Consider the following 24,902-nt stretch of genomic DNA (forward strand, 5'->3'; position numbering starts at 1 on the left):
GTTCCGTTCGTCAGCGCCTGCACTGTCCGGGCGGTAATGGCGCCGGCGTCTCGCACGGTCTGCGGCATCCGGTCACCTTCTCCCCAATTTTTTCTGGGGCTTATGGAAAGGTAGCCGCCGCTACCTCCATGCTGTGACATAGGGCTTCCTTTGGTGACCGCCGTCACCCGCTTCCTACCCCCTTTTTTTTTTTTTTTTTTTTTTTTTGAGAGGAAGGCAGACTTGATCCTTTCACTGCCTTCCCCCCCCCACTCACCCATGAGGCCGGCCGACCCCTGTGGTGGTGCTTCAGGGAATGGAGAAAAAAGGGGGAGAAAACCGCTCAATCCAGCCGTGACAGGGCGCCCCCTATCAAAAATCGACTGGACCAGCCCCTGGAATCCCACGAAGAATCCTTCCAGGTACGTGCTGTAGGTTCCCCGTCAGGGACAGGAAACCAACTGATGTGGGAGAGAGGTACGCCCTTTTTCACCTGTAGGTTTCCTGTCCCTGGGGGCGGACCCCTCTCTCCGTGGTGCCATCATGGAGATAGAGAAATTAAAAATAACGGTAAGGCTATGTGCCCATGTTGCAGAAATGCTGCGGAAATGTCCATAGCATTTCTGCAACTCCCTGCCGCGGGTAAAATGCATGCGGAATTCGCATGCATTTTCCTGCAAAACACAAGCATTTTTAGCTTGCAGAATGCTTGTATTTTCCAAGCGATTTGAAGCATCGCTTGGAAAAGTGATTGACAGGTTGGTCACACTTGTCAAGCATAGTGCTCGATAAGTGTGACCAACTTTTTACTATTGATGCTGTCTATGCAGCATCAATAGTAAAATATAGAATGTTAAAAATAATGAAAAAAATAAAAATATGGTTATTCTCACCTTCTGACAGCCCCCGATCTCCTTAGAGGCGCTCCCAGTACGTTCTGTTCCCAGGGATGCTTTTCGTGAAGGACCTTTGTGACGTCACGGTCGCGTGACCGCGAAATCATCCCAGGCAATTCGCACAATGCATCCCTGGGAATGAAAGCCACTGCTGAGAGGCGGCCATCAGAAGGTAAGTATATCCTTTTTTTTTTTTACATGAATACGGATGCCAGGGCCTGAAGGAGAGTCTCCTCTCCTCCAGACCCTAGGTACCATAGCCACATGTGTAAAGTGACCATTTCAATGCAATCCTATGGAGGCAGAATCGCCGTGATTCCGCAGAAATTATGAACATGCAGCAGATTTTACCGCTATGCGATTCCGCAGTGGGAAAATCCGCAGCACGGGCACAGCAACTGCAGAATCCCATAGGCTTGCATGGGAAAGCGGTTTTTAAGCATCTCCGCTGCAGGCAAAAAAGCGGCAGAAACGCATAAAAAAACGCAACGTGAGCACACAACTTTACTCTTTAATTTGTCGGAGTAAATGACTTATTGGGCATATAGGATATATATATATCACTATTCTACAGCCATATTGGTTCAGAGAAGAAAAAAAAAAAAAAAAAAAAAAAAGAGTTGGACCTAACTAATTTTGTGGTGCTGAAAACAAATAGGATACTTAAATTTGCTGATTTGCTCAAGTTAAAAGCCAGAGGAGGTTGTAATTACAGTGGCATGTAGTAGTTTGGGCACCTTTGGTCAAAATTACTGTTCTTGTGAAAAGTTAAGCAAGTTAAAGATTAAATGATCTCTAAAAGGTCTAAAGTTAAATATGACATTTCCTAAGTATTTTGGGAAAAATATATTTTTATCTTTTACATTTTAAAAAATTACATAAGAAAAATGGGCTGATGCAAAAGTTTAGGCACCTTTGGAGAGGTGTGCTCATAACTTTGACCAAGGTTTCAGACCTTAATTATATTCAAATATTTAGCACCAAGTTGAGTAATAAAATCATGTGAAGAGAATCTCACAAATGTAGATCTTTATTTTTAACAGATTAGACCAAAACAACCTATAAAACACAGCCCCTTTAAAAAATCATATAAACCCCTGACCAAGCTGTACGCAAAACATGCGTTGGGGTGCTGGGCAGTGTGGTTCTTTAAGACATCATGGCACATGGTTTGTACCAATTTACATGTCTGCCTGCACTTAGGCGTTTCTCTTCTGATTGAGGGGTATTCATGTAATAGAGAGACGCCCCAGTGGTTAGGAATGGATCTTTCATACTAGATTTCTTCTTTTACTGCTCTCACATAGGTACTATACCAGTATATTTACTTTCAGTCTATGGGTGTAAAGATATAATTATTTGCCTTTTGGATTTAAAAAGTGTTAAATATAACGTGTTACCCGATGTCTATATCACCTTTATTGTATACCATACACTGTTCTAACCATCTACAGGTTTTCATCTGCATTTATAAATGCATGTTCACATGACTTGAAATAGAGGGATATATGTAATCCCAAAGTGCCTATAGCTTATGTATTACTACACTGCCCTATATTTGTGTGTTTTTATGGTTTTTAAAAGGGGCTGTTATGGGATGATTTTGTCTACTTGCCTGTCAAACAATAATAAAAGATTAAATTTAGGTGAGATTATCTCAATACATATAATTTATTACTCCATTTGGTGGCAATTATTTGGATATCATATACATCTCTGGTACCCCCCAAAATCTATAAATATTTAGAAATCATTAAAATCTATATAATATATATCCATCTTTATTTCTGTATTAATTCAGACCTTAGCCTGTTCGTGAATAAGCCATAACTCCATCATCGTTAGGAGAGGTGCATGGTTAGTACCTAGTAGCACTACCTTTTGAAAGAATCTCAGCTTGTAAACACTTTTGTAGCCAGCCAAGAGTCTCAATTCTTGTTTGAGGAATTTTCATCCATGTAAGGGCCATTGTAAACCCTTCAGGTTGCACATTTTGAAGTAGTCCATTGTAGATTTTGACATTTGTTTAGCATTATCCATTTGTAGAAGCCATCCTCTTTTCAAACTTCAGCTTTTTATAGATGTATTTTTTTTTTGCATCAAGAATTTGTTGAAGTTTCATTGAATCCTTTGTTCTCTCATCCCGTGAAATGTTCCCTATGCTATTGGCTGCAATGCACCCCAAAGCAGGATTGAGCCACACCCATGCTTAACTGTTGGCAAGATGTTCTTTTCCTGAAATTGTGCCCATTCGCTCTACACATACCTTTGATCATTGTGGCCCAAAGAGTTCTATTTTAACCATTAGTCCACGGGATTGTTTCCAAAATGCATCAGGCTTGTTCAGATGTTTTACATACTTCAGACTCTGAGTTATGGGGAATACACAGGAGAGGTTTTCTTCTGATGACTCTTCCATGAAAACCATGTTTGTGCAGGTGTCTCTGGACAGTCGAACAATACACCAGAGCTCCAAAGTTTGCTTTCTGTAGTCAGTAGGGGGTTCATACTTGCCTCTCTAGCAATTGTACCATCAGCTCTGACTGCAATCTTGCTTGGTCTTCCAGACATTATCTTAACCTCCACTTGTTCACTGCCATTTCTTAATTACATTTTGAACTGAGGAAAGGGCAACTAGAAAATGCTTTGCCATCATCTTTATAGCCTTCTCCTGCTTTGTGGGCCTCATTTTCATTTTTCAGAACTGTAGTCAGCTGCTTAGAAGAACCCATAACTGCTGTTTTTTGGCACAAGGTTAGAAGAGGCTAGGTTTTTACAAAGCTGGGAAATTTCCATCACCTGGACTGAAACCTTGGTCTAAAGTTGTCTGAGCTCATCAATTTTCAAGGTTGCCTAAACATTGACATCAACTCATTTTCCTTTATGTAATTTTTAAAATGCAAAAGATGAAAAATAAAATTAGATTTAATGGTAATTTGGATTCTGATAACCCACCACGACAGCACACAGGAGGATGTCATCTCATCCTATAGGGTCAGGAAACACAAAATAGGTCAAATAACACTGGAGAAAGGTGGTGGGATGAGCTATCACAAAGGGCCCCCAATAGTATGAATGCTTCAAATTATATTTATTATTACTGGATCCAAATAAAATAATTGAGCAAGGGGAGGCAATTACTCGTGCTGTTGTGGTGGGTTATTAGAAACCGAATTACTGGTGAGTCTACATTCTATTTTCTCTAATAGTACACAGAAGGAATACCAAAGACTAATGCCTAGGGATGGAGAATCTTTCTCCCAAAAGACAAATCCTTAATTGATGTCAAGTCAAGGCTGTAATGCTTGGAAAAGGTGTGGACTGGTGACTAGGAAGCAGCTCTGCTCGATGGAAGTATATACCCACAAAAAATATTTACTAAAAAAAAATGAGTCTATGAATTCAATCATATAATTTTATTTATGAATATAACAGGCAATGTGACACAATATATGATTAAAAAACGATATTTTATTAAAAATTAAAATTTAATAATATTAAAATCAGTATGTGGGGGGTGGGGCACGTCAGACTAGTTGGTAAATAATATAACTATATTATTAAATTTTATTTAATTATTATTATTAAGATTAATGAGAATAATATAATCAATATCACATGACTAGTATAAAAAGAATAAGTAGGATTAAACCAACATTTCATATGATGTACAATATTGATAGCATAATAGTATACATTAGTAGCCAAATGAGAGATTAAATATATATATATATATATATATATATATATATATATATATATATATATATATATATATATATATATTAAAAGGTGTATATAAAAGGCAAAGATAATATTGTACCAAAAAGTAGTAGTGCCAAAACAAATGTGCACAAAATATGATGACAATTAGTGCATATCAGTGATATAATAACAAAAAATAAAATCCTTAGTGGAATAATCAATAAATGTGTAAAAATAAATAAATAAATATACAACAAATAATACTGTGCCCAATCAATCATATACATTGAATATTGATAAATAAAAAGAAAAGAAGTTTATATAATATAATAATATAATGGCCACTATGTGTGTCATATGAACAATGCAGAGTCATAAATACATGTCCATGCATAAACAAAGGGCTGGAAAATCTATACCTACGATACTTATAAGTATGCCAACATAAGGTGCATGTATACACATATACTAAGACCATAGGGGAAATAGAGAAGAAGATGAATCAGTAAGTCATATGAAAACTAGCCATGTGTACCAACGGAGAGACGTGCCGCAGCCCCCCCACACACCACTCCAACGCACGTTTCGCAACCGCTTCGCCAGGGAGCTGGCTTTCTCAGCCCAGGAGACCGCTGCCATTCTGGTGGAATGAGCTGTGAGCTTCTGTGGGAGGTGAGAAATTCTGGACCCAGTAGTCACCCTTTTTATCCAGTTGGCCATTGTAGTTTTGGAAGCTGTCTTCTCATTCTGGTCATAAATGAATACATTATTGTCTTTCCTCCACTGCCTTGTCTCCTGGAGATAATAAAGCACCACTCCTTACGTCGAGAGTGGAATTCCTCCTTGTTCCTTGGGTTCCGGCAGAAGCAAGGTAGAACTATCTCGTGAGATTTCTGAAAGTTTGAGACTACCTTAGGTGGAAATGATGGGTCAAGATGGAGCACCAGTCGGTCTTCCAGTATCCTCAAGAATGGCTTGTTTATTGAGGGAGCCCGTAGTTCACCCACCCATCTGGCTGTCATGATGCCACTTGGAATGCCGTTTTCCAGGATAGTCTGTCTAGTCTTATTGATGGCAGAAGCTCAAATGGTGGATGCATCAACCCCTTTAGGACGATATTAAAAAGGTCCCATGGGGAACCAGATTGACAGGTCTGGGGTGTAGGCTAGAGGCTGCTGTCAAATCTTTTCACTCATCAATGTTCATCCAAGCTCTGGTCAAATTAAGAAGTCAAACGCCTCCACCTGAATTTTTAAGGTACTGGGTCTGAGACCCTTCTCAAGGTCTTCTTGCAGGAAGTCCAGGATCTTGGTGACATTTGGTTGTTGAGGATCTGGATGTTCAGTTGCACACTACGTCTTCCAGGTCTTGTGGTGTATGGCGTTTGTTAATGGCTTTCTACTTTTTTGAAGGGTCTTAAATGACAGACCTTTGGCTTTAAAAAAAAAAAAAAAAAAAAGGCATTCAAAAGCCAGGCTGCTAGACATAAATTTTCGATGTCTGGATGGCGGATTGGCCCTCAGTGCAGGAGATTTGACAGGTGGAAGAATTAGGAGACGATCCACACACAGGCTGGTTATGGTGCAGATCCAGCTCCTTTTTGGCCAGGGTGGTGTTATCAAAAATACTCGCCTGCTCGATTCATATCTTCTGCAGGAATCGAAGAAAAGGCATATGCCAGACTGAACTCACACTGGTTGGCAAAGGCGTCCACTGGCGAACAGATACACTTCTGGATTGTTCAGGAAGTTGGCCTTTATGTTGTCTGGTCTCCATATAAGAGGAGCAGCAAAGGATAGATGTTCCACAGCCCAGGAGAATATTCTTGCTGAGATTAAAGGGAGGCATGAAGACCTGAAGGGTGATAGAGGTGGGCGACTGTAGTAATATTGTCTGAATAGACTTTTACATGGGTGTCTCGAATCAAGAGAGGTTGATGCCTTGATCATTTCTACCGCCTTCAATTTCCTGAAATTGGAAGACTGCCTGCTAACTTCAGCAGACTAGCAATGCTGGAAGGAGGTCTGGGAGACCATAGCACCCCATCATCTTTTGCTGGAATCCACCTCTATGGTTATCAGTGGGACTTGGATCCAAGGGACTACTTTGTTCAGGTTTTTTTGGTTGCTTCACCAAGATAAAGAGGCTTTTATACAGGCAGATATTTAAATCTTCCTGTTCAGGGACTCTATCCCAATTTGTCAGAACATAGGTCTGAAGGGTTCTGATATGTGCTTGGGTCCAGGCCATTGTTGGGATGCAGGACATCAGAGAGCCAGGGACTGACATTGCAAACCTCATGGACATTGATTTTCTGCTCTGCAGGATGCTTATCCTTGATTTCAACTGGATCTGCTTCTGTCTGGGGAAAAAGGATGTCTGCCTGCAATAGTCCAGAAGAACTCCATAGGAGTGGAGCGCATATTCATTACTTTAATGAGCGGTACCATGTGACCGCTGAACACAGGAACAAGCTGCCGGCGCCAGAGACCATCGCATCGGAGAAGCAGGGACTGTGCCAGGAGGGGGCGAGTATGACGTGGGAGGGTGAGCAATGTGATATTTACCTGTCCCCGCTCCACCGCTGGGCTTCGTTTTTCGTGTCCTCTGGCTGGGACGTTCAGGTCAGAGGGCGCGATGACATGGTTAGTGCGCCCCCTCTGCCTGAACAGTCACTGCAGAGACCCGGAAGACAGCGGCGCGCGGTGGTAGAACGGGGACAGGTGAATATCGCAAGTCCTGGGGCCTGAGCGGCGAATATGTATTTTTTTTTTTTTTTTAATTGCATCAGCAGCATATGGGGCATTATAAGCTATGGAGCATCTTATGGGGCAATCAACCTTTTTGCAGCATTATATGGGGCATAATGCGCTATGGAGCATCTTATGAGGGCCATCAACCTTTGTGCAGCATTATATGGGGCATACTATTCTATGAAGCATCTTATGGGGCCATCATTAACTTTTTATGGAGCATTATATGGGGCATATTTGAATATGGAGCATCTGATTGGGCCCATCATGAACTGTATGGAGCATTATATGGGGCTCCTGATTCAATATGGATATTCAAAAACACTTAACCTACTGATGCCTCAATCAATTTTACTTTTATTGGTATCTATTTTTATTTTTGAAATTTACCAGTAGCTGCTGCATTTCCCACCTTAGGCTAATACTCGAGTCAATACGTTTTCCCAGTTTTTTGAGGCAAAATTAGGGGTCTCGGCTTACACACAGGTCGGCTTATACTCTAGAATATATGGTACTTTATTATAAGCAGGACACAATTCCTCATCCAATCTAGAAGTTGGATTTTAAGAAATGCTCTCAAAGTTTTTATTCTCTTAATCTATTGAAATGATATAGCACTGTGCACTAGCAATTTCTCATTTTGCCCTTATACTCACTTAAGTCCTCTCTTTTCCATTAAGATATTTCATCACATGATTTAAAAAAAAAAAAAAAAAAAAAAAGAAGACTAGCTGAATGTTTTATGCTCTATGTAGAAACAGGAAGTCTCTTTTCACTGCATGAGTCTTCACTGCAAAATTCCCAGGGAGGAGGGAACAACTGGGTCAGGAGTAGAGGGGAATGATAAGTGCAAGGAAAAAAAAAAAAAAAAAGACTTCCTGTTTCTACATAGAGCATAAAACATTCAGCTAGCAGAGGAAAACTAAATCAACTGGGTGGAACAGAAACGGTGCTATATAATACGATGCCTGCAATAGAGGAAGAGGGCTTATTTAAAGGATACTAAAATCACTATGGATGGAAGTTATGATATCAAACCTGAGTATAGATATTATACTAACATTTTATACTGTACCTGAAGCCTGATAGACAGGAGGGCTATTATCCATATTGGTTGTGCTAGGGATTTTTGGGTCAAACATCCTTAATCTTCATTAGCTGAGAAGAAATACTTAGTTTTTCACCTAATACAAAAATGTAACAGTGAAATTCTATTAGCATTTATAGATTATGCAACAAATCCAAATCAAGAAAGTAGAGACAGGTCATTATCTATCCACCTTGACACCATGGTCAAAGGAGAAAAACCAAAAACATATGCTGAAGACTAGATCTCTGAACCTATTAATACTTTGTAGGTATTGTAAACAGTAGCAATATGTTTTTGTTCAGATTACACCTGTCAATGCCAATGTAGTTTAATTAAGGGAATGAGTAAGGAGGAGGAGATATGATGAGCAGCTGTCCCGCCTCAACTTTTCAGCTGCTCACAATTAGAGCTGGAGCCAATATGGCTGAACAACTGCTTTTTTGTACTGTGAACTAGAGCATTACTCCAGATTTATATCACAGAGGAAATGCACCTCTGTGATACATACACTGCTTAAAAAAATAAAAAAAATAAAGGGAACACTAAAATCCCACATCCTAGATATCACTGAATGAAATATTCCAGTTGTAAGTCTTTATTCATTACATAGTGGAATCTGTTGAGAACAATAAAAACCTACAAATTATCAATGTAAATCACAACTAATATCCCACGGAGGTCTGGAGTTCCAATGATGCTCAAAATCAAAGTAGAAAATGAAGTTACAGGCTGATCCAACTTCAGTGGAAATGCCTTAAGACAAGGAAATGATGCTCAGTAGTGTGTGTGGCCTCTATGATCTCCCTACAATGCCTGGGCATGCTCCTGATGAGGCGGCGGATGGTCTCCTGAGGGATCTCCTCCCAGACCAGGATTAAAGCATCCACCAACTCCCAGTCTGTGGTACAACATGACGTTGGTGGATGGTGCGTGACATGATGTCCCAGATGTGTTCAATTGGATTCAGGTCTGGGAATGGGCTGGCCAGTCCATAGCTTCAATGCCTTCATCTTGCAGGAACTGCTGACACACTCCAGCCACATGAGGTCTGGCATTGTCCTACATTAAGGCCGGCCTCACACTCAGCATATGTAAATACGGTCCGTTTTTTACGGCCGTAATACGCAGAAAAGTCCCCAAAATAGTGGTCCATATGTCATCCGTAGGCAGGGTGTGTCAGCGTATTTTGCGCATGGCATCCTCCGTATGTAATCCGTATGGCATCCATACTGCGATATTTTCTCGCAGGCTTGCAAAACCAACATCTAATGGATTTATGTGCTCAAATGTTCGTTAAAACATATATACAGTATATATATATATATATAGTTATAGTGTGTGTGTGTGTGTGTGTGTGTGTGTGTGTGTGTGTGTGTGTGTGTGTGTGTGTGTGTGTGTGTGTGTGTGTGTGTGTGTGTGTGTGTGTGTGTGTGTGTGTATGTATATATATATATATATATATATATATATATATTTAGTTACTCACTCACCGGTTAACGGTGTTTTTCGGAGTCCATGGCAGCACTACGGAGAGAAGGGATCCGCCCTTCAGGAACAGGAGACCTACAGATACATAAGGGCGGCACCTCTCCCACGCATCAGTTGGTTTACAGAGCACAGGAGGACCACCAAGGTTAATAGCATACATAATAAACAATGATACAATAACTAACTATTCACTACCCGTGAATTATATAAATAAAGGAAGAGGTGTACACCCAGAACTTAAGAAGACGGGAGGGTATGTACAGGTGCTGTCATGGACTCCGAAAAACACCGTTAACCGTTGAGTAACTAAGACTTTATCGGTCGTCCATGACAGCACTACGGAGAGAATTACAGAGAGTAACTAACTAGGGAGGGACTACAGCTTGCAGCACCCTTACACCAAAGGAAAGGTCAGAAGAGGCACCCAAGTTCAATCTATAATGGTTATAGAATGTGTTACAAATTTGGTCGATCGACACCTCCAATCTTTCCGCCCACGAAGCCGCCATAGCTCTAGTGGAATGCACTTTCAGACCTTCAGGCGCCGGCTTGCCCTTTGATATGTATGCCAGCGAGATAGCCTCCCTGATCCATCTAGCTAAAGTAGATTTCGATGCCCTATGACCCTTCCTACTACCCTGATAGGACACGAATAGGGCGTTATCTATCTTCCAGGGATCAGTTACTGCCAGATATTCCAGGATACATCTTTTTACATCTAAAGTGCTTCCTTTCCTTATCGTTAGTAGGATTAGGGAGGAAAGATGGAAGAACTATTTCCTGTGTTCTGTGGAACCTGGACACTACTTTAGGAAGATATGCTGCGGTGAGGCGCCCTCTGCAGGATGAACTCATGAACCGGAGCCTTGGAAAAGTTCCCACGCTCGAGTTCATATGAGTTCATCCAGCAGAGGGCGCTTCACCGCGACTCAATGTAAGTACAGATCACCCAGCTTTCCTTTCAGTACCCGGGGTTTACAGGCACGAGCGAGTGCTTTAGCACAGCTCCTGCCTGTAAAATGATTTAACCCCTTCAGATGGATTTACTTCGTGGGACGTGACAGATCAACAGAAGGTATGTATATTGTTGGTTTATTATTTTGCAGAGCGAGGGTCTTCAGGTGGATTGAGAGAGCAATACAATATTAAAACAACCTGTGTGTTTATTTCATTAAAATACTTTTTAATAATGTGTGTTTTTTAACCCTTTCATACAATTGGATTAATAATGGATAGGTGACATAATTGACGCCTCTCCATTATTAATCTGGCTTAATGTCACCTTACAATAGCAAGGTGACATTAACCCTTCATTACCCCATATCCCACCGCTACACTGGAGTGGGAAGAGAGTGGCCAAGTGCCAGAATAGGCGCATCTTTCAGATGTGCCTTTTCAGGGGTGGCTGGGGGCAGATGTTTGTAGCCAGGGGGGTCCAATAACCATGGACCCTCTCCTGGCTATTAATATCTGCCCTCAGTCACTGGCTTTACCACTCTGGCGGAGAAAATTGCGCGGGAGCCCACACCAATTTTTTCCGCCATTTAACCTTTTATTTTTGCAGCTACAGCACCCAAATTTTGCACATACACACTACTAACATTAGTAGTGTGGAATATGCAAAAAAAAAGGGGATATGAGATGGTTTACTGTATGTAAACCATGTCTCATATCCTCTCGGGTTTGGGAAGGAGAAATGAAAAGCCGGCAATTGAATTACCGGCTTTTCAATAACACCGCTGAGTATTTCTCGCAAGTCACACTGCTGATCCTTGTGGAATCCGTATTTTTCTCGCCCCCATAGACTTTCATTGGCAATTTTTTTGCGCAATACGGTGACAAACGCAGCATGCTGCGATTTTCTACGGCCGTACAAGACCATATATTACGGATGTGTAATATACGGCAGATAGGAGCTGGGCCATAGAGATTCATTGGGCCGTGTGTAATGCGAATTTTATGGACGTAGTTTATGGGCTCATACGTCCATAAAACTTGCTAGTGTGAGGCCGGCCTAAGAGGAACCCTGGCCTATCTCCTGATAGCGCCTCCAGCCTCTGTACACTACGCTGACAGACAGCAAACCTTCTTGCTACAGCTCACATTGATGTGCCATCCTGGATGAGCTGCACTACCTGAGCCACTTGTCTGGGTTATAGAGTCCTTCACATGCTACCACGAGTGTGAAAGCACAATCAACATTCAAAAGTGACTTAAACATCAACCAGAAAGCATGGGTACTGATATGTGGTCTGTCGTCCCCATCTGCAGAACCACTCCTTTATTGAGTGAGTCTTGATAACTGCCAATAATTCCAGTAGATCCAAACTCGTTGCTCTCCACTTCAGAATTCTCCAGAATGTTTTGTTTCCACCAATTTCTGGGTGTATCTTGAAGCATGTTTGAAGTCATTGTCCTGCTAGAAAACTCATAACCTAGGATGCAGCCCCAGCTTTCTTACACTTGGTACTACACAAGATTTCATTATGCCTTGCACACAGTCAAAGCAGTAAAGCAACTCCAAGGCATCTTTGAGCCTCCACCATATTTTACTATAGGGACTGTGTTCTCTTCTTTGTAGGCCTCACTCCATTTTCGATAAAACAGTAGAATGATGTTCCAAGCCGAAAAAGTCTATCTTGGTATCTGTTAAAAGACATTTTCCAGAAGGATTTTGGCTTTGTAAATTTTGGAAAACTGCAGTCTAGCTTTATGCCTCTGTCATCAGTGGAGTCATCTTGGGTCTCTTGCGACAGTGCTTTATTTCATCTAAATGTCGATGGATAGTTTGCGCTGACAATGCATCATCCTGATCCTGCAGGATAGCTAGAATTTCTTTCGAAATTATCCATCATCAGGACTATCCTGCGTTGCAACAGTTCAATTTTTCTCTGCCATCCACGTCCAGGGATATTAGTAAGGGTATGTGCACATGATGCGGAAAACGCTGCAGAAAACACTGCGGATCCGCAGCAGTTTCCCATGAGTTTAAATTACAGTGTAAACCTATGGGAAACAAAATAACGCTGTGCACATGCTGCAGCAAAAAAACACACGGAAACGCAGCGGTTTACATTCCGCAGCATGTCACTTCTTTCTGCGGATTCCGCAGCGGTTTTACAGCTGCTCCTATAGAAAACCGCAGTGAAATCCGCAGAAGAACCGCAGTAAATCCACGATAAGTCTGCAGCAAAAACACAGCGTTTTTGCCCTGCAGATTTATCAAATCCACTGTGGACCAATATACATGTGCACAAAGCCTGACAGTGCGATGGGTTGTAAACTTCTTGATTATCTTGAGCACCATGAGCAAAGAAACATCAAGATATCTGGAAATGGACTTATAACATGGAGATTGTTATATTTTTTGACAATTTTGGTTCTCAAGTCCTCAGAGACAGTTCTCTTCTCTTTTTGTTCTCCATGCTTAGTGTGGCACACACAATGCAAAAAATTAATCAACTTCTCCCTTTTTATCTGGTTTAAGGTGTGATTTTTCATATTGCCCACTCCTGTTACTTGCCACAGGTGAATTTATAGTAGCATCACATGCTTGAAACAGTTTTTTTTACCCACAATTTTGGAAAGATTCCAACAATTTTGTCCTGCCCATTTTTGGGGTTGTGTGTGAAATGATGTCCAATTTGCCCTCCCCCCTCTGTTTTTTTCTGTGTTGTTCCAATACACACAAAAGGAAGTAAACATGTGTCATTACAATATTTTCCTGTGAGAAATGCTTAATTTTTCTGAAACAATTTCAAGGGTGCCAACACTTTTGGCCATGACCATGAATAATAATATAACAAAAAAATGATTAATAAAAAAAGTATTATTTATTGGAATGCTCTAAAAGTAGCAGTTAAACACTTTAGGCCACAACAAGGCTTTTAATGCTTGAAGCGCATAGGAAAAAAAGCGTTTTTGTTTTTAACTACTTTTATTTTTAGAGCATATCAATAAATATGTAAAGAAGTTTTGTGGGCAGATGCTGGATACCTATTTATATATACTGAATTGCTTCAACTGGGACCGGACCTTCTGTGAACCACACCCATTGTGAAAAACTATGTGATTCTGTGAGCTGATGTGATTCTGTGAACTTTTGTTGCTTGAATACTATTTTTTTTTTTTTTTTTTTTAAATACCTCCTTGAAGTTGACAATTTTTTATTAATACGGTCATGTGCAGATTATGTGCATATTTTCTGTCCAACGCAATATTATGGGGAAAATCCACACATTAAGCCCAGGATACCTGCAAGAACGCATAACATGTTGCAGATCAATCTATGCTAGGTTTCAAAATTAAGAGAAAAAAAAACAAACAAAAATCCCATCCACTTTGCTAGAACTGTAAGACGCTGTGTTTTTGATGCAGCCAAAATATGCAGTCAAAAACATACAGAAGCTCATTGTGGGAATGTAGACATTGCATTTTTTTTTCTTGCAGAGCAAAAATAGCAGTGTCTAAAATTCATACTCAGGGCTCATACTCACTTGCGAGAAACTCGGATGAGTCTCGCATGTTAATACCCGGCACTGCACCCGGCACTCAGATCGGAGCGTGCGGCTGCATAGGAATCCATGCAGCCGCACGCTCTGCTCCCGAGTGCAGCCGTGCGAGACTCATCCGAGTTTCTTGCAAGTGAGTATGAGCCCAAAAAGAAACTTACCCTAAATGAGTGCATTGAAATGCCACCCAAACTAAATTAACCCCTTTCTGCCATCGGACGGGATAATACGTCCGATGGCAGAACCCCCGCTTTGATGTGGGCTCCGGCGGTGAGCCCACATCAAAGTTGGGACATGTCAGCTGTTTTAAACAGCTGACATGTGCCCGCAATAGGCACGGATGAAATCGCATTCCACCTGCACCTATTAACTAGTTAAATGCCACTGTCAAACTGACAGCGGCATTTAACAAACGCTTCTGGCCAGAAATGCGCTTACCAGTAACCCCATCACGTGATCGGGGGTCATCAGCACGTTGGCATGACAACCAGAGGTCTCCTTATGACCAATATGGTTGTTGATGCCCGATTGCTGTGAGCGCTCCCTGTGGTCAGTGCTCGTAGCAATGCAGTAATTCTACTACCTCTATGTAGCAGAGCCAATCAAATTGTGGCAGCTTCTAGCCTCCCATGGAAACTATTGAAGCATGCCAAAAGTTTAAATAAATCCTACATATATTTGGTATCGCCGTGTTCATTATCGCCCGATCAAAAAAAAAAGAAAAAGGGGCTTAACCTGATTGCTAAGAGGCGTAGCGAGAAAAAAAAAAGTCAAAACTCCAGAATTACGTTTTTTTGTCTCTGCAATATTTCATTAAAATGCAATAACGGGCAGTCAAAAGAATGTATCTGCACCAACATGGTATCATTAAAAACCTCAGCTCGGCACGCAAATAAGCCCTCACCCAACCCCTGATCATGAAAAATGGAGACACTACGGGTATCGGAAAATTGTGCATATTTTTTTTTTCACCACTTAGATTAAAAAAAAAAAAAAAAAAATATGAACCTAGACATGTTTGTCTATGAACTCGTAATGACCTGAAGAATCATATTGGCAGGTCAGTTTTAGCATTTAGTGAACCTAGCAAAAAAGCCAAACAAAAAAAAAACAAGTGTGGGACTGCACTTTTTTTGCAACTTCACTGCACTTGGAATTTTTTTCCCGTTTTCTAGTACACGACATGGTAAAACCAATGGTGCTGTTCAAAAGTACAACTCGTCCCGCAAAAAAAACCCCAAAAAACCCTCACATGGTCATATTGACAAAAAAATAAGAAAGTTATGGCTCTGGGAAGGAGGGGGAGCGAAAAATGAAAAACCAAAAAAAGCTGGGGTCATGAAGGGATTAATACATAGGGGGCAATAAAATCCAACAAAGCTTGCTTATGCGCTAAAAGGGCCTTACAGACTCCAGGCTCAGCCATACGAGCTCTGTGTATAGGGCTCAGCCCTAAGGATATATTCACATGTGCAGTCAAAGTCTTTTTTTTTTTTTTTTTGCTGCACATTTTGTAAAATTACAACAAAACCATGGGAATTTGCCTCAGTATCGTAAACATTATAACAGAAAGAGCTATTTTTCTGTACTGTGTGAATATAGTCTAAGGCAATATTCAGTATTTGAGTAAAAACATCCAGGGCATCCGAATAGACAAAATAAAAAAAAAAGTGAAAATTTTTCTCTGGTTTGATTGAAAAAATACAACAACGTAAAAATGGCCTACAGGTTTATTCAGGCGTAGTGGTTGGATTACAGTCCTGGTCATGAGGCCACACACCATAGAAGAGTTTGTCCCCCTCTTTCCTCTCCCCCAATGTGGTTCTGGCTCGCATGCCCAGATCAGGACACAACCACTTCATCTAATTCACTTTCATTAAATATTTGTTTCCACAATTCAATTTTGGAGAAATGTTCTAATTGGAGTAGCAGCTAACCGCATAGTTTGTTTTTTCTTACCCCTCAAAAAAGCCATAAAAACACAGAAAAACAAACGCAGAGTATCACATCGTGCATCGATTGTTATGTGCAACTAAACAGGGGAGAAAGGATTTAAGCTACAAATACTTGTTACAAGAGATTGAAATGTAATCTTTAATACGGGCAGCGGAGATCTGACTCTGCATTCCTGCAAAATGTAAGAACTTTTGATATTCTAGAATGCACAAGTGAAGGTAATTTACATTTTGAAGTCTCTTTTGAACTACTTTCTACAAGACCACATAGAGAAAAATTTAATCAAACCTTTATACTCAGGTCCCCTGATATTCTTGAGCCCAAAATTCTTCTAACTTGTAGGGCTTCTCAGTTCTCACAGGTGTCTAGAAGGATACTGCTCAAGTCAATTAGCTAATGGTCAGATCCACATTTGTTTGGGTGATTTTGTTTTAACCCCTTAAGGACAGAGCCCCTTTGTAGGTTAATGACCTGGTCTCATTTTTTCAATCTGACTCGTGCCCCTTTATGGCCGTGTTCACACATTCAGTATTTGATCAGTATTTTACATCAGTATTTGCAAGCCAAAACCAGGAGTGGGTGATCAATACAGAAGTGGTAACGTGTTTCTATTAGGGTATGTGCACACGTAGTTTTGAGCTCTGCGGATTTTTCTGCAGCGGATTTGAGAAATCCGCAGGTAAAAGGCACTGCGTTTTACCTGCGGATTTACAGCGGATTTTATGCGGATTCCAACTGTGGTTTTACACCTGCGGATTCCTATTATGGAGCAGGTGTAAACCGCACAAAGAATTGACCCGCAGCGTTTCCGGGCGTTCATGGGCACTGCGGATTGCGTTTTCCATAGGTTTACATTGTACTGTAAACGCATGGAAAGCTGCTGCGGACCTGCAACGTGTGCACATAGCCTTATACTTTTCCTCTGATTGTTCCACTCCTGATTTTGGCTTATAAATACTGATGCAAAATACTGACCAAATACTGAACGTGTGAACGTACCCTTTGAGGTAATAACTCTGGAACGCTTGGACGGATCCCAGTGATTGTGAGAATGTTTTCTCATAACATATTGTACTTTATGATAGTTGTAAAATTAGTTCGATATGACGCGTTTATTTGTGAAAATATTTGAAATTTTGGTGAAAATTTTATGCCCTTAAAGCAATGAGTTATGTCACAAAAAATAGCTAATAAATAACATTTCCCACATATCTACTTTACATCTGCATAATATTTTAAACTTTAAAAAGTTAGAAGGGTTAAAAGTTGACCAGCAATTTCTAATTTTTCCAACAAAATTTACAAAACCATTTTTTTAGGGACCACATCCCATTTCAAGTGACTTTGGGGGGCCTTTATGACAGAAAATACCCAAAAGTGACAACATTTCAAAAACTGTACCCTACCAGGTGCTCAAAACCACAATCAAGAAGTTTAATGCAATATGGAAGGAAGAAACGAACATTTTTTCCACAAACATTTTACTTCACCCACACGTTTCATTTTCACAAGTGTAACAGAAGAAAATTGAACCTAAACTTTGTTATACAATTTGTCCTGAGTATGCTGATACCCCATATGTATATGAAAACTGCTTATACGCATGGCAGGGCTCAGAAGGGAACGAGGACCATTTGACTTATTTAACACAAAAATGGCTGTAATCGAGAGCAGACGCCATGTCGCATTTGGAGAGCTCCTGATGTGCCTAAACAGTGGAAACCCCCCAAAAGTAAACTAGAAAAGTAGAAACTATTCATCTCAAGGAATGTATCTAAATGTGTGGTGAGCACCTTGAACCCCTAGGTGCTTCGTAGAAGATGATAATGCAGAGTTGTGAAAATAAAAAAATCTATTTTACCTACAAAAATATTCCCCACTTTTTTATTTTACAAGGGTAACAGGAGAAAATGGACTTTTGGAGTGCAAAAAGGTCTGGAATCAATAACGGATGCCATGTCGCATTTAGTGTCCGTGATGTGCCTGAACACTGGAAACTCCCAACAAGTGACCCCATTTTGCAAACTACATCTCTTCCTCTAGTGATGTAGTGAACATTTTAAACCAACAGGTATTTCATAGAATTGTATAACATTGGGCTGTTAAAATGAAAAGTTATATTTTTTCCCCTAAATGTTTTTTTACACCCAAGTTTTTAATTTTCAAAACATCTGATAGGATCAAAATGACCACAAAATTTGTTACGCAATGTCAGTTGAGTACGACAGTGCCCCATATTTGGTTAAAAACTACTTTTTAGGCACAGTGCAAAGCTCAGAAGGGAAGAAGTGCTATATTGGAGTACAGATTTTGATGGAATGATTTGCAAGTGCCATGTTCCTTTGGCAAAGACCCAAAAGTGTTAGAACAGCAGGACCCTCATAAGTTACAGCATTTGACAAACTAGGGATCTAGGGATGCAGTGAGCAGGTTGACAAGACGTGTGTTTCACAAAATTTATACCATTGAGCTGTGAGGAAAAAAAACATTTTTTACAACTATAATGTTGTTTTAGCCCCAAATTTTACATTTTCACAATGGGAAATATGTAAAAATGACTACATTATTTGATACACAATTTTTTGTGAACGTGGCAATACCCCATATGTGGCTGTTCGTCAAGACTCGGGAGGAAGGAGTGCTAATTGACGCAGAACAAATTTTCATAGAATAGTTTGCAGATTCCATATACAGAGCCCCTAAGTGCCAGAAGAGCAGAATTCCCCCTCAATTGAGCCAAATTTGGAAATTAAACCCCTCTGAAAATGTAACTACAGGCGTAGAGATGATTTGATAGCAATGGATGTTGCTAAATGAAAATGCAAATATACCATTGTAGTGCCCAGTATGTTGTAGTGCCCAGTACATTGTAGTGCCCATACTTTGTCCTCAGCTCGTGCTTCTGGAGACATGCACCCCATAAATTAGGAGAGTTATCATCACTACAGTATTATCAAACATGTGGATGCTAACTGTGGATTAGGTACACTGTGGGGCTCATGAGGAGGTGGGCATTTGCAATTGGGAGTGCAGATTGTGCTGGATTTCTTTTAGTGGGAGCCATGTCACTGTCACAACTCGGTTGTCATGTGACCCGGGACAAGGGACTCCTACCCTGTCTCTAACACTAAGGGGCGCTCTAGCTCACCCTATTCCCTGGGCTACTTCTGAAGGTGAAGATGCCGAGGCCCCTAACCTTGCCTTATCTCTTGCATCTGCCCTCCGTTTGTTCCCTTCCCCCTCCCAGGGCAGAGGGGAGCAACCATGCACCACAGTACACCAACCAGAGGAACAATGACAACTGAAAATACCAGACAAACAAATATTCACTCACATATAACAGAGGAATGCACCGGGGAGTGGAGCATCGGGAAAAACTAAAGTTAGAGGAGGAAAGGGAATTGTCACACTTACAAACCCGAGCAAGAGTCACAGATAAATCCATCAAACTCCATCTCCTATAACCACCAAATAACTCCTCGAAGCCATGCAGCATAAGCTAGCTCCAACGATGTGTTTCAATACGGACCCAGATTATTATGCGGTCTTCTGGCTCCTCTCTGTTGCGCTAACCCTGTGACTTTTCCAAAGCCTTTGTGACACCAGTAATATTTCTATTAACAGATAACGGACCTGACACCTTGATTTGTGGGTTGAGTAGAAGCTTTTATTGGTGGCATTTTGGAATAAAAAACATTTTGGATCACATTTATCCTGTACTATATGCTTAGCACTTACATTGGGGTTTCCATCTAAATCTACAAAATACGTGATTCGGATGAAACTCCAAGGGATCCATTCCCTTATGAGGAAACAGAGTTACTCTGGAATCAATTTGGCCTCTGTTCAGTGGTGTCCTGCGTTTCAGAAGTGCACAAAACTGTGGTCAAAAATGCTTTTATGCATTCCTAAAAAAATGGGCACTGCCAGATCATAGACCAGATGGCATTCACAGCGACTCCATCTGCTTCGTTATAGGGAATCTTCCACCAGGGGTTCAATCTGAATCACGTATTTCAGAGATTTACACGGAAGCCTCGGTATAAGGCTGTCGTCACACTAGCAGTATTTGGTCAGTATTTTACATCAGTATTTGTAAGCCAAAACCAGGAGTGGGTGATAAATACAGAAGTGGTGCACATGTTTCTATTATACTTTTCCTCTAAGGCCGGCGTCACACTCGGCGTAAGACAATACGGTCCGTATTTTACGGCCGTAATACGGCCGTAATACGGAGAAATGTTCCCAAAATAGTGATCCGTAGGCAGGGTGTGTCAGCGTATTTTGCGCATGGCATCCTCCGTATGTAATCCGTATGGCATCCGACTTTTCACTAACACCGCTGCGTATTTCTCGCAAGTCACACTGCTGGTCCGTGTGGAATCCGTATTTTTCTCGCCCCCATAGACTTTCATTGGCGATTTTTTTGCGCGATACGCTGACAAACGCAGCATGCTGCGATTTTCTGCGGCCGTAGAACGCCGTATATTACGGATCCGTAATATAAGGCTGATAGGACGAGACCCATTGAGAAGCATTGTGCCGTATGTTATGCGAGTTTTACGCACATAGTTTCTGCGCTCTTACGTCTGTAAAACTCGCATGTGTGACGGCGGCCTAATTGTTCCACTCCTGGTTTTGGCTTACAAATACTGATGTAAAATACTGACCAAATACTGCTAGTGTGACGGCAGCCTCAGTGCTCAGCGAAGAGTGCAGGATAAATTTGAGACCAGCCACACTGCAATCTTTGGGAGACAGAATGAAAAAATCAACAGCAGGTGAAGAATTGGTTTTATTTATTTTTTACACTATTCCTTGTATAATCTAAGTGATTAGGCGACTTCATTATTTGGGTCGGTGCGATTACAGTGATAAAAGATTTATATCTTTTTTGATGTTTGGCTGCTATCACACACTAAGGGTATGTGTCCACGTGCCGTTTAACATCCGGAACAGCAGCGGATTGAACGCTGCGTGGAGCTGCAGCGTTCAATCCGCAGCGTCCAGATGTTACAGCATAGTTGGAGGGGATTTTATGAAATCCCGTCTCCACTATGCGTGGTAACACGCACCCGGCAGCCCTGCGATTACGGACATGCGGCGCGTCTTTTTAGATTGCAGCATGTCCGTGTACCTTGCGGCGGCGCAAATCACAGGGCCCTATGTATGGGGTGCTATGATGCCGGATGTGTGCAATGAACACATCCGGCATCATCGCGTCTCCAGAAGGGGGCGGAGCAAGTTTGCCATCCAAATCCTGAAAGTGGACACATACCCTAAGGCTATGTGCACATGTTCAGGAATGTGTGCAGATTTTTCCTGATATTTTCCTGAGAGAAACCTGACATCACTCCCAGGAAATCCACATGCGTTTTTGATGCGTTTTTTGTGCGTTTTTTTAAGCGTTTTTTCAGCGTTTTTAACCACACATAAAGTTGGTTAAAAAAAAGGCTCATGAGGTAATTTCCTGTTCCAACCCCTCTTCTCCATTTTGCCTTCTTGTTGCATTCAACATGCCACAAGTTCAGCCCCATTGGCGTCTTTCTCCACAACAAAACCATCTTTTGTTGCTGACGGCACTGCTTTTGCTGCACCACCACAGCGAGCAGGTAAGATAATGTCATTAGATGTGCACACTTAGCGGATTAGGCTGCGGATATGCAGCGTTTCTGAAGCTGTGGATTAGGCTACTTTCACACTTCCGTCTGAGCTCCGTCGCAATCTATCGTTTTGGGAAAAAAACGGATCCTGCAAATGTGCTTGCAGGATGGGTTTTTTCCCATACACTTGTATTTGCGACGGATCGCGACACGTTGCATCCATCATGCAACGAATGCGTCGTGTTTTGGCGGACCATCGGCACAAAAAAACCTTCCATGTAACTTTTTTGTGCATCGCGTCCGCCATTTTCAACCGCGCATGTGCGGCAGAAAATACACCCCCTCCTCCCCGGACTGCAGAATGGGCAGTGGATGCGTAAAAAACCTGCATCCGCTGCCCACGTCGTGCAGTTATTTCACAACGTGCGTCGGTACGTCGGCCCGACGTATTGCGACAGGCCAGTACCGATAGAAGTGTGAAAGTAGCCTTAGCAGCGATTTTCCATGCAATGTACAGTACCATGTAATAATAAAGACAATATTCTCCCATAGGAGCAATCTCGGAGAAGGAGTAGAAGACGACCAAAACGGATATGGGTTCATCCCATTATTCATGAGCGTGAGGAAAAGGGATACTTCCATGTCCTTTACTAAGATTTAAGGAGGTAAGATATAGAGAGAAAAGATATATTGTCATACGTGTTCATTTATTTTTTTTATTGCTGTTATACAATGTTGTGTTACATTATATCTGTGTGTTTAAAATAATTTTTTTTAAATTTTTTTATTCAGTTATCCGGAGAAATGTATCCAATTTTGCCGGCTTACGATTCAGGCATTTGATCGCCTTCTGATAATTCTGGCTCCACATCTCAGCTATGAACACACGGTCATGCGAAGATCAATCTCTGCAGAGGAAAGGCTGCTCATCACCTTGCGGGAATAGGCCATTTTTTTTTTTACACATACTCCCTGACACATTGCCCCCATAGTTAATGCTGCCACAGTGCCCCCATAATGCTGCCACTGCGCGATAATGCTGCCAGTGCCCCCATAATGCTGCCACTGCGCCACAATGCTGCCAGTGCCTGCCCCCACAATGCTGCCACTGCGCCACAATGCTGCCAGTGCCTGCCCCCATAATGCTGCCACTGTGCCACAATGCTGCCAGTGCCCCCATAATGCTGCCACTGCGCCACAATGCTGCCAGTGCCTGCCCCCATAATGCTGCCACTGCACCACAATGCTGCCAGTGCCCCCATAATGCTGCCACTGCGCCACAATGTTGACAGATATAGTGCCCCTGAATCGTATTTTTTATGTTGCCATACATATTTTTATCGTTATTAAAAATATTCTAATTTTTTTTTCTTCAGGTTTTTGGCCACAGGAGAGAGCTACACATCCCTGCACCTTCAATTTAGGGTTGGCAAATCCACCATCTCTCAAATTGTGAGGTGCACATGTACCGTCATCTGGCAGAAGTTGCAGCCCATCGTGATGCCTTGCCCAACCGAGGAGACTTGGCTGCAGGTTGCTGCAAGCTTTCAAACTGTGGCCAATTTCCCCAACTGCGTAGGTGTTGTCAATGGCAAACATGTGAGAGTGCTGAAGCCACCACGATCAGGATCACACTTCTTTAATTATAAGAAGTATTTTTCTGTGGTCCTCATGGCGGTGGCTAACGCACATTACAAGTTTGTTGCCAGCGACGTTTGTGCTTATGGCAGTTCTGGGGACTCTCGGGTGCTGCAATCATCACAGATTGGACTTCAAATTCTTCGAGATGGCGAAACGCTCCCAGCCCCAAGACCTTTGCCCGGTTCCACACATCCAGTACCCTTTGTGATGGTATCGGATAAGGCATTTCCCTTAAAAACCAACCTGCTGCGCCCATACCCACGAAGGGCACTAGATGACCAGCAGAGGATTTTCAACTATAGGCTGAGCCGTGCACGAAAATATGTGGAATGCACCTTTGGGATCCTGTGTAGTCAGTGGAGGATCTTTCACACTGCCTTCCAGTTAGATACGGAGACCGTTGACACTGTCATGAAGGCATGCTGTGTTCTCCACAACTACGTTCGTGACTACAGCAGAGGTAGTTGAGGAGTCACAGCTGTCTGAACTAATTGCAGTGGACAACTTGGGTCAAGGAAGGCAATCCAGCTCGGGGGTGCGTGTGCGAGAAACCTTCACTGACTACTTCATGAGTCCTGAAGGTGACGTGCACTGACAATACTCCTGTGCCGGTGTTGAGCAGCCTGAACTGCAGAGAAGATCGGACACCTAACCCCAATCAAGTTGTCAGCCTGTACAGCAGAGCAGATCAGATGGCTAACCCCAAAGCAATCAAGGCCCTTGTGTTCTTCAGCAGTACAGCAGAGCAGATCGGATGGCTAAACCTAAGCAATCAAGGACCTTGCATTCTTCAGCATTTAACCACAAAAAAAAGAAATTAATAAAAAAGAACTTTGTTTGAAATTTCAAACCTTGTGTCCGCGACTTACTCTTTATTAGTGACTGACACTTTTACTGATCCCATTACCCACAGTTTGCATACTGTAAATAAGCATATTGTTTTTTAAAATAAAAAATGACCACACATTTTTTAAATACAAATTTAGTTTTTATTCAAAATTAAATATGTACTACACATAAAAACCAAACGTCGTAAAGTGACGTACATATAACAACACAAGGACAAACAAAGTGCATCAACAATGGACCTTATCACAACCTGTCAACAGGACAGGGGGTTTGGGGCAGAAATCCTCAAAACTGCTGGTACTCCGGCCACACATTTTTTCAAATGCAAATTTAGTTTTTATTGAAAAAGAAAAATTGGTACTACACATAAAAACCAAATGTCGTTAACTGACGTACATATAACAACACAAGGGCAAACATTGTCCAAAAAA

General features: G+C 41.6%; 1 protein-coding gene across 3 annotated transcripts in view; it reads right to left on the bottom strand.

The window, feature by feature from the left end:
- LOC143784953 (LITAF domain-containing protein-like) overlaps nt 1-16,784 on the bottom strand; it is a 97,051-nt gene extending 80,267 nt beyond the window's left edge. For 2 of the 3 annotated variants that reach the window (XM_077273567.1, XM_077273565.1), the window contains exon 1: nt 8,409-8,519. In XM_077273567.1, the coding sequence (XP_077129682.1) occupies nt 8,409-8,475 (67 nt within the window). In that variant the 5' untranslated portion in view covers nt 8,476-8,519. Of the gene's footprint in view, nt 1-8,408; nt 8,520-16,666 lie in introns of those variants that run through there. The other variant, XM_077273566.1, reaches the window with a different exon arrangement.
- Between the last annotated feature and the right edge of the window lie 8,118 nt (nt 16,785-24,902).

The sequence above is a fragment of the Ranitomeya variabilis genome, chromosome 7 (assembly GCF_051348905.1).
Source record: "Ranitomeya variabilis isolate aRanVar5 chromosome 7, aRanVar5.hap1, whole genome shotgun sequence".
NCBI lineage: Eukaryota > Metazoa > Chordata > Amphibia > Anura > Dendrobatidae > Ranitomeya > Ranitomeya variabilis.